At 36.1% G+C, this 9,815-nt stretch overlaps 3 protein-coding genes across 3 annotated transcripts in view; 1 reads left to right on the top strand and 2 right to left on the bottom strand.

Annotated features, from left to right (window-relative positions):
• LOC141781600 (hemoglobin subunit beta-2-like) overlaps window positions 1-785 on the top strand; it is a 55,063-nt gene extending 54,278 nt beyond the window's left edge. The window contains exons 2-4 of the mRNA XM_074657445.1: window positions 10-109; window positions 252-474; window positions 564-785. Of these exons, the coding sequence (XP_074513546.1) occupies window positions 18-109; window positions 252-474; window positions 564-692 (444 nt within the window). The 5' untranslated portion in view covers window positions 10-17 and the 3' untranslated portion in view covers window positions 693-785. The remainder of the gene's footprint in view (window positions 1-9; window positions 110-251; window positions 475-563) is intronic.
• A 1,274-nt stretch (window positions 786-2,059) lies between these two features.
• LOC141781590 (hemoglobin subunit alpha-2-like) lies at window positions 2,060-2,881 on the bottom strand. Its single transcript, XM_074657418.1, has 3 exons — window positions 2,722-2,881; window positions 2,431-2,638; window positions 2,060-2,274 (listed from the first exon to the last, which is right to left on the bottom strand). Exons 1-3 carry the CDS (start codon window positions 2,814-2,816, stop codon window positions 2,146-2,148), a joined length of 432 nt encoding a protein of 143 aa, XP_074513519.1. The 5' UTR covers window positions 2,817-2,881; the 3' UTR covers window positions 2,060-2,145.
• Window positions 2,882-8,378: 5,497 nt separating this feature from the next.
• Window positions 8,379-9,238, bottom strand: LOC141781588 (hemoglobin subunit alpha-1-like). The gene is made up of 3 exons (XM_074657415.1): window positions 9,079-9,238; window positions 8,789-8,996; window positions 8,379-8,589 (listed from the first exon to the last, which is right to left on the bottom strand). The coding sequence occupies exons 1-3, from the start codon at window positions 9,174-9,176 to the stop codon at window positions 8,461-8,463; spliced, it is 435 nt and encodes a 144-aa protein (XP_074513516.1). The 5' UTR covers window positions 9,177-9,238; the 3' UTR covers window positions 8,379-8,460.
• Window positions 9,239-9,815: the final 577 nt, after the last annotated feature.

Here is a 9,815-nt window from a genome sequence, read left to right as displayed (position 1 = left end):
AACCTAAAGCCGGCAAGATGGTTGAATGGACAGACTTCGAGCGCGCCACCATCAAGGACATCTTCTCCAAGATGGAGTATGAGGTCGTGGGCCCTGCATCTCTTGCCAGGTGAGTCTTTACATTTTTTAAAGGGTGTGCTTGAGACATTATTTTTGCGAAACCTGCCTTGACTATGTTTAAGGAACAGGATTTTGTTTTGTTTTTGTACACAACATGTTTCCGACAATTACAAATGTTCATGTCTCCTCAGGTGTCTGGTCGTCTACCCCTGGACTCAGAGGTATTTTGGTAACTTTGGAAACCTCTACAACGCTGCTGCCATCATGGGAAATCCACTGGTTGCTAAACACGGAACAACTATCCTCCACGGTCTGGACCGGGGACTGAAGAACATGGACAACATCAAGGAAACCTACGCCGAGCTGAGCGTGCTGCACTCAGAGAAACTGCATGTGGACCCCGACAACTTCAGGGTAAAGATGTGGAAACTATTCATGTTCAGCAATTAATGACCAACCTTTCATGTTGTTGATGTTTTTTTCTGATGCTTGTTGTGTTGCAGCTCCTGTCTGACTGCTTCACCATTGTGGTTGCTAGTCGGTTGGGTAATGCCTTCACTGGTGAGATTCAGGCAGCTTTCCAGAAGTTCCTGACCGTGGTGGTGGCCTGTATGGGAAAGCAGTACCACTAGAGAGCTGCAACAGAAGACCATCACATGCTGATCATCAAAAGCTCTTTGTTTTTGTCTCAAAACCAAATAAAAACAATATGCAAATCTAACAAACTCTTTTGTTTTGGTCATGTCTCAAAGGCGTACATAATTAAGAAGCATATTTAAGAAGTTGTTGCCTGTGTCTTTCCCCCTTAAACACAGTTTAAAGGTCAAAGGTGAAAAGCCTTTTTCACACTGTGTAGTTAGTTATGGTATGTTCACTGGTGGAGGAGGTATTTAAATCCATTCAAAGTTTCAATACCACAATGTAAAAATAAGACAAGTAAAAGTCATGCATTAAATTATAATCCTATTATTATGTATATTTTTTTTACTTAAATAAAAGTACATTAGTATCATCAGCATAATGCACTCAAGTATCAAAAGTAAAAGTACTCATGTAGAATGACCACTTTCAAAGTGTTACATTATGATGTATTATAATAATTATACAGGGTATTATATGTATGATTATTCCATTATAAGATTTCTCTCTGAAATGTTGGAGAGGCTAAAAATGAAAATATTCAAGCAAAGCACAAATCCCAACAGAACTACTTTAGTTTGAGTTTAGTTTATTAGCACTAATGAAGTGACAAAAAACTAAAGTATATAAACAACACACAGCATAGATAGATAGATAGATGTGCATGGAGACCCCGCGTATTACAATTTATGGTAATACAATATAACAAATAACTATATCTACTTGTAGATATATACACAAATATATAAGAGCTAATAATAATAATAATATGACACATTATTAATCACCAGTAGTTAAATATTGATGCACCAATACTACTACTAATAATAATATAAATAATAATAATAATAATAAAAAAATATTCTATTGGTTTTATTATTATTTATTATTTTTATTATTATAATACATCATCATATAGCATTTTGAAAGCCATTCTTCATAACGAGTATTTGAGTGCATAATTCTGCCTAATAAAAACTTTGAATGCAGGACCTTTAGCCTACTTTTCTTATTTTTACATTGTGACATTGTAACTTTGACAAAAGCGCATAATGCCACTGAACAGTAGGCTACATTTTTGGCATATTGAGATTACTCTTTATACAATATGTTGTTGGAATAAGCTCTTATTAATACTGGTTTTTATTTAAAATCTTGTTCTTCGGTTTAATGTGTGAAAAGTCTTTAAAATACTTCTGTATTCATTCTGGCATATTCAAATTCTGTTTTAACCCTGATTCATAAACAGTGTAATTGCTTTGTGTGGAAAAAAACCTTCTGAATTTTTCCAACTTGAACTTGAGACCATTTTAATCTGTATATCTGCACGAGAGAAATTCAACACCACACAAACAAAAAGTTTGATTGCATTTGATCTTTTATTATCATATTCAGACTGGCAGGGTGTTTATCCTGCATGCATGCTGTCCGTCCTCTGCTGACAGTTTATCTGTACTTCTCAGACAGGGCACGAGCCAGGGCAGCCAGGAACTTGTCCATGGACACATGGGCCTCAGGGGTGAACTCCACGGGGAACATGATGGCCAGGACAACAAGCATGCAGTGAGCGAGGAGCTGTGAAAAGAGCATATAGTGGAATTAACATAATGATCATGCATAAGAGTGTATGACACCAAATATGAAGAGGCCAAAGAACACCAAACTAACATCTGGTGCGTCACTGGTTTTCTCTTCTATCTCTGTGCTAATCAGCATCACTGAACTCTATACCTTGAAGTTGGCAGGGTCCACACGCAGAGTGAAGGCATGCAGCTCACTGAGCCTCAGAAGACCAGCATTCAGGTCGTCGATTTTGGTCACAGCCCTTCCGACTCCACCCATTATAGTCAATCCATGCTTCCTCACCTGCGGAGAGCCGGCGCTCAAGTCCGCCCAGTGGTTGAAGTAAGTCTTGGTCTGCGGATACACCACCAGCATCCTGTGGGGAAGAAATGTGAGTGAGCGAGTGAATAAGTAATAAAAAATGAAGAGATATTTTAGGTGCAGGTCAGTCATATGTACCTGGACAGAGCATCGTTGCCGATGTCTTCTGCCTTGCCAGACACCTTATTCCAGAAAATCCTGACTGTTTCCTTGTCCGTGTCTGTGAGACTCATCTTGCCTGATGGTTGTTTGGTTCAATGGCGATCAGCAAAAATTTGGGCCTTTTATACATGAAACAGGGCATGGGCACGCCCGGGCACCTCCTAGATACGCCCGGGCACCTCCTAGATATGATGCAGAATAGCTGGACAGCTTCCAGATTTATGCTGCAGTCAGCATGAGATAAACTTCTCATGAAGACCACACCACAAGTTAATGATAAGTCAAATCCTGTTCATTTAAACTGAAATTGAGTGTGCATACTTTATTATTGCTATTGTTGTTGTTGTTGTTATTATTATTACAATTTATTATATATATATAACCAAGTTATTATTATTATTATTATTATTATTATTATTAATAATAATAATAATATTGAGTCTTTTTAAATAGATTAAATCTTATATAACATAATAATAATTGCAATAACAATTATTGTTATTATATTTCCAAAAACATAAACTATAGTAATATTTTGTATTCAATATTTAAATATTACTATTATGACGGGATATTTTCATTTATATATATATATATATATATATATAACTTTTGGCATTTGCTTAATGATGTTCATGAAGCAGAAGACCGCAAGAAAAACTGTGACTTTAGAAACAGTAAAGCTGATATTTGCCAACTTTTTCCCTTTAAAATGTATTTTTCATGAGCATTTAATAACAACAGTTCACTCTGTGGAGCTTTCTTTTTATACATAGGCAACCTGAACTGTTTCCACTATACTTATACCAACAATAACAACAACAGTATTATAATCAAAACATTGTTTTGTTGATTTATTTTAATATAGGCGACGGTGGTTCATCTTTAATCTCATGTTCTTCCTCTGGGCTATCTTTTTTAATGATAATTTATCCCCTGGTATTGATGACACCAACATGAAGACTATAAAGGTCATTCGTGGTGAAGTTTGTTGCCAGTTACACGCTTATCTAAAGGGCCTTTAAAGGGTGGATCCCTTCAGAGCAACAGGGGAAGTACAGTATGCAGCTGATACAGACGGAAGCACAACCAACATCTCAGTGTGTTGAAGCTGTAGTTTAATGTCTGTTTCATTAAATTGCACCTGTCTAATATGCATTCAGTAGAGGAATTTCTTTAAAGCTTTATTAGACTGCTGAGAACCACTGGTTGTTCCACAAATACAAATGGCTCCATATTTAGCTTCAGATCCACTGTTTATGCCTCATAAAAACCTGTTTTTCTGTGACAGTGGTCGCCCCCAGCAGCTACCAGCTACCACCTTCAAAACATTTTGAAAAAGATATCATACTAGCAATGATTGAGTTGACTGAGTTACAGTTTTCTCAGCATATGAAATTTACATAATTAATTTGATTGATATCTTAGCAAAATATTACAATCCATAAAATGATATTGCTTAAAAAGAATAGCCTCCTTTTATATTTTTAAAGATACTGATTTAAAAACCCATTTGACTGTGATTGAAAACTTAAAACTCACAAATTCTAAATTGGCAAAAACTATTAGATTATTTAGACATTTCAAATTTATTCCAATTGTTTTTTCTTTTCATTCATCTTTTCCTTTCCTTACATTTGATTTGTAGTATAATTAATTTTATTTTTATATTATTTTTATACTGTGAAATACATTTACTGAATTTTTTGTAATGAAAAATCTGAACATGTTTATGTAACTACCAGCTACCAGATGATTCGGCTCAATAAAGTATAGGGCGGAGCATTAAGGACAACAATAGACTGATCACATCTGGAGACGCTCTGTCACACAGCCAGAATGGGCAGATGTTGATCGAGCATCACTGCAGGGGTCTAACGTACCGCTCACCTTTACCAGGTTAAATACAAAATCTATTCCACCATATAGGCCTATTAACGCTTAACAACCTAATATCATTTTCAAGAGATCTATTTTCAGTGTATTTGTAAAATGATATTGTAAGTCCAACCCCCCAAAATCCCTCACAACAGGCCTCTCTTCTTTCATCCAAGTGGCTCATTAAAGTTATTCAAACCCTTATTTGACATATAGGCCCTGACGATGACCTTTCATATACAGTATGACAGAGAAATGAATCAATACATAACTACGAGATTATCTAAAAAAAAAAATCATAAAGAATATTACTCGACATATTCGTCTGGAAACACTGTTATAGGATTCAAGTGCATCGCCTGTGCCAAGGCCCACTTTGTCATGCCCAAGCATGCATGAAAAAACACTCAAGTTTATCCAACAGAAATCCACTTATTTATTGGATTTCTCACATTTGCCTTGATGAAGAACTACTAAATGACGTTAGTAGCGACTTGGCAGTGACTTAACCCAGCCAACCACAATGCAGTTATTTTGCTATTGGCACAATTTTTGAAAATTCAAATCATTGGGTTGGAAACTAATATCAAATCCAAAATGATGAGCAGGTGCTTTGATACCACAACTAACACTATATAGTTTCTAAAGCTTTCTGATGCTGTTAAATGTTTGCATCAGTATTGTTTATAAATGCACAAATAACAGACACAGACAGACATATTTTCAACTTCAACATAGTTGTCTATTGAGCCCCTTATACTGCACATTAAAGAGATCGTGCTTGACCATTAATGGTATCGGAGCTCCACTCAGTGGACTTGCAAAGCAAACGTCCATCTCCTTTCCACCATCATTGTAGCCTACTCATTATATGCTCCATCTTTCCATATTGTAAGCATATTTGTAGTGGCCATTTGTTGGAAAAAAAGGCCACTGATGCACCATGGGTATGTGACAGGCCAAATAATCCATTGTGTATGCAAAATGTATGTGTTTCTGATGGTGTATTTATCCAAAAAGCAAGCAAACAAACGAGGCACGAAGAAAACATGGCTTTCTTGTTCTGGTAAAAAAAGAAAAAAAGCTCACCCAGGTGCATGCTGGTCCTACCTGCCTACCTACCTATATAACCACAGGTGCCCACAGTTTTACCCAATTCATAAACAAAAGAAAACAAAATACTAATTACACAAATGATATATAATATATATACAGTATATATATATAAATCATCAGAAACACATACATTTTGCATACACAATGGATTATTTGGCCCTGTCACATACCCATGGTGCATCAAAACACAATCAGAAATTGAATCTAAATAAAGTAAACATCTAGAATAATAAATCAAACAATACTACTTATTAGTAAAACAACAATTGAATACTAAAAACAAATAAATGGCTCCTACAATATTCTTGGTCCATGGCTTATGACGATATGAGATATCCAAAAATCCGCTCCCAGGTAACCGCATGACTATCAACGTGATGCACTGCATTGCTGGATAAGGCCAGGTGTTGTATAGAGTTAAATGAACCTGCACAGCCTACTGATTTATACAGCAAAGTAGGCTACTGTTTGAAAACAATATAATCTGCTTTGCAATGTGGATGCATTATTAAGCAGAGGTATATTTTATTAGCTGCCGATAATTGCATCACCTTCTTTCTCAGGCCAGGTGAGTTACATGTATGAAATTCACACTGTCCAGTCAAAAACAGCCCAAAATATCAGCTGGTAACATCGTTTGATCAAGTGTCTGAAAAGGTGCTTAGGTGGGTGCATTATTTGGCAAAATTGATTTTACTGTGAATTTAAGCCTGGGATAAGAGATGCATTCACGTTACTTTGTCTCTAGAAACCTACAATAGGGGTCAAATGGTTTTAACATCACACATTTTAGAAGGTTTTGGCTTCATGTAACTCTAAGAAAGGAGGGTATGTAAACCCTTTGCTGAAAAATGCATTCCACATTGTAACTTTATCTCTAGAGATCTGTGAATTATATGCGATTATCAGCACATCGTTTGGATTATTTTGGCTCGACAGTGTGAATTTCATTTAATACCAATTTAAGGTAAACTAACAGGGAGCTGTCCAAGGTCCTCTCCTCCCTATGAAGAGGAACCGCTGGAGGGCAGCAGCGCCAGCCGATCACTGAACATGTTTAATTATTCAACTATTGATCTTCTGGAGTAAAACTAGTCTCTCTTGGTATTGTGATTTTCTTTGATTTCATGTTACTTCTTTTTGGTTTGATTTACAGAAGAACTTCTCAAAACATTTTGAAAAAGATAGACTTACAATGATTGAGTTACTACTCACTTTTAACAATCACAGTTTTTCAGCAGATGAAATTTAGATAATTAATTTGATTGATATCTTAGCAAAATATTACATCCATAAAATAATATTGCTTAAAGAATAGCCTACTTTTTTGCTTTTAAAGATACTGATTTAAAAACATATTTGACTATGATTGAAAACTTAAAACTCAAAAATTCTAAATTGGCAAAAACGACTAGATTATTTAGAAATTTCAAATTTATTCCAATTGTTTTTCTTTTCATTCATCTTTTCCTTTCCTTACATTTGATTTTACTTATATTTTTATACTGTGAAATACATTTACTGAATTGTTTGTTAGGAAAAATCTGAACATGTTTATGTAACTACTGGACCAATGGATATCTTTAATACTGAGCCGCTACAACCTCCAAAAGATCGAATTGCTATTCGAAAGTTTTAAGAGGTTAATTCAAAATCGATACAGTGTTCTGGAGAATGTATCGCACAACATAATATCGCGATATCGATGTTTTCTTAAACCCCTAAATATGACAAAAGTCGAGAAAGTAGAACAATCTAAAACACATGAAAGATTTGGCATTATCAGTGAAATAACACAGCAATGAAAACAATCAATGTTAAAAGGAAAAAATCTGAAGTTTGAATATACGCTGTCTCAGAGCTCTAGTTGTAAAAACGGTTGTAATTGAAGCTTTACTTTAGGTCTATATCCTCGACTGTAGCGCCCTCTGCTGGTGATTTGATATGAAGTCGGTCTAGAAGTTGAGGGCTCTAGTCCACACATTTTTTTAGTAGCCTATATATATATATAGATATATATATAGATATACACTCAGAGAAACTGCACGTGGACCCCGACAACTTCAGGGTTAAGTTGTGGAAACTATTCATGTTCAACGATTATTCAATATAATATAAATCATTCTGCTGAACCATAATTCAAAAACAATATCTGATTTTCATTAGATAATTTTCAGTGAATTTTTATTTATTATTACTTTTGTCAGTTTCAAGTTATTTCAGTGACCTTTGTGGGTTTTTCTCTCTTTAACGGAACGTTACCAACAACTTTGCCTACGTCTGCACATATATACACATATATGTGCGTGTGTACACATGTACATATACATAGCATATTATATATAAAATAATATATTATATTACAATATATATATATATTATAATAAATATATAAATATATATATTATATACACACTGTATATAAACACACCCTATGTTTTCACATTAAAGCTGATGTGTTTATACCAAGTTTTATTTTAGTAAAATATAAGAAACAACCTTATGTCCCCGTAATTTTTTTTTTTAATTCTGCTAATGTAATACCACGAGTATTGCTGAAAAGGCTTAAACAACAGCTGATTTTTGATGTAAACCAATATACTGTATAACAAAAATCATCACAAAAAAGCCCCAAAACGTTTTTTGTTTTTTTTCATTTATTTTTATTTATTATATGCAGAGTGAGCTCATGCTGCAGTCTCCGCCATCTTCTCCTGCTGTTTATCGGTACTTCTCAGCCAGGGCCAGAGCCAGAGCAGCCAGGAACTTGTCGATGGCCACATGGACCTCAGGGGTGAACTCGGTGGGGAACATGGTGGCCATGACCACAAGGATACAGTGGGAGAGGATCTGTGAAAAGAAGACAATCATGTTACATGTATATAGTTTTTCTTTTTAGCTCCCCACCCACCTATAATGAATGCATCATATGCATGGTCTAATAACAGATGGACTTGTTGCAGGTCTGGAAACTCCTCAGCGCCCTAAGTGTGAGGAAAACTTCATATACATTACAGGCTATTATATTGAAATAACTTTGGCTCTGCACCTTGAAGTTGGCAGGGTCCACACGCAGAGTGAAGGCATGCAGCTCACTGAGGTTCAGAAGACCTCCTTTCAGGTCGTCAATTTTGGTCACAGCATCTGCAACTCCAGACATCACAGTCATCCCGTGCTTCTTCGCAGAGGCAGAAGTGGGGCTCTGGTCCTTCCAGTGGGCGAAGTAAGTCTTGGTCTGCGGGTACACCACCAGCATCCTGGGGGGGAATAAAGCGAGTGAGTGATGCGTGCACAAATCAATCAATAAATGTTGGAGCATCAGTTTTTGGTCATATTTACCTGGCCACAGCATCGGTGCCGATTTCCCCCGCCTTTCCAGAAATCTTACCCCAGAAGGCTCTGACTGTGTCCTTGTCCTTAGCAGTGAGACTGGTCATCTTGTCGGTTGATTGAGTGTTTAGCTGAATGCTGTGATGAGTCCAAATATTGAGGGTTTTTATACTTGAAACAAAGCATGGACACACCCAGAACCTCCTCCAAGACATGCTGCGCAAGGCGTGTTGGGGTGCAGCCTCCACGAGATAAACAAAATAATCTTGTCATGATGACTCTGGATCTTTCCAAATAATCTGCATTTATGTATGGATAGCCTACTTTAGAAAAATCCAATCTAAAAGTTCCATTAATGACTTCACCGCAGTCCATCATCCGACATATAGCAACTAAGAAATGCACTGAAATTAGGCCACATCACACCTTATAGAAGACATTCATTTTACAATGAGTGACACAGCTTAAAAAAAAGAAGCCTAAAAGTTGTAAATATGCACACCCCTAAGTTAAGTTTAGTTTCTAATGCCCGATGGAATAATGTACAGTGAAAACTAAACATCTTAAAGGACGGTTTTAAGTTATTATAGAGATTTGTGTACATATTCTTAATATCGCATGGGGGTTGTCATTCAACATTTAAATTCAGAGATCGCTGTCCAAGGTGCAGATACTGGAACCTCTGGGGATGTCTCAGAGATAATCTCTAGGCGGTGAAGATACGCCCTTTTCTTATCTCATTGTTG

This window comes from Sebastes fasciatus, chromosome 13, assembly GCF_043250625.1.
Source record: "Sebastes fasciatus isolate fSebFas1 chromosome 13, fSebFas1.pri, whole genome shotgun sequence".
Lineage (NCBI taxonomy): Eukaryota > Metazoa > Chordata > Actinopteri > Perciformes > Sebastidae > Sebastes > Sebastes fasciatus.
This window is presented reverse-complemented; position numbering and strand designations above follow the sequence as displayed.

Coding starts and splice junctions, on each gene's coding strand:
- LOC141781590 (XM_074657418.1), bottom strand. CDS start 2,816: ATGAGTCTCACAGACACGGACAAGGAAACAGTCAGGATTTTCTGGAAT. Junction 2,639..2,721: donor GGCAACGATGCTCTGTCCAG/GTACATATGACT, acceptor TCTTCCCCACAG/GATGCTGGTGGTGTATCCGC. Junction 2,275..2,430: donor TGGACCCTGCCAACTTCAAG/GTATAGAGTTCA, acceptor CTCTTTTCACAG/CTCCTCGCTCACTGCATGCT.
- LOC141781588 (XM_074657415.1), bottom strand. CDS start 9,176: ATGACCAGTCTCACTGCTAAGGACAAGGACACAGTCAGAGCCTTCTGG. Junction 8,997..9,078: donor GGCACCGATGCTGTGGCCAG/GTAAATATGACC, acceptor ATTCCCCCCCAG/GATGCTGGTGGTGTACCCGC. Junction 8,590..8,788: donor TGGACCCTGCCAACTTCAAG/GTGCAGAGCCAA, acceptor TTCTTTTCACAG/ATCCTCTCCCACTGTATCCT.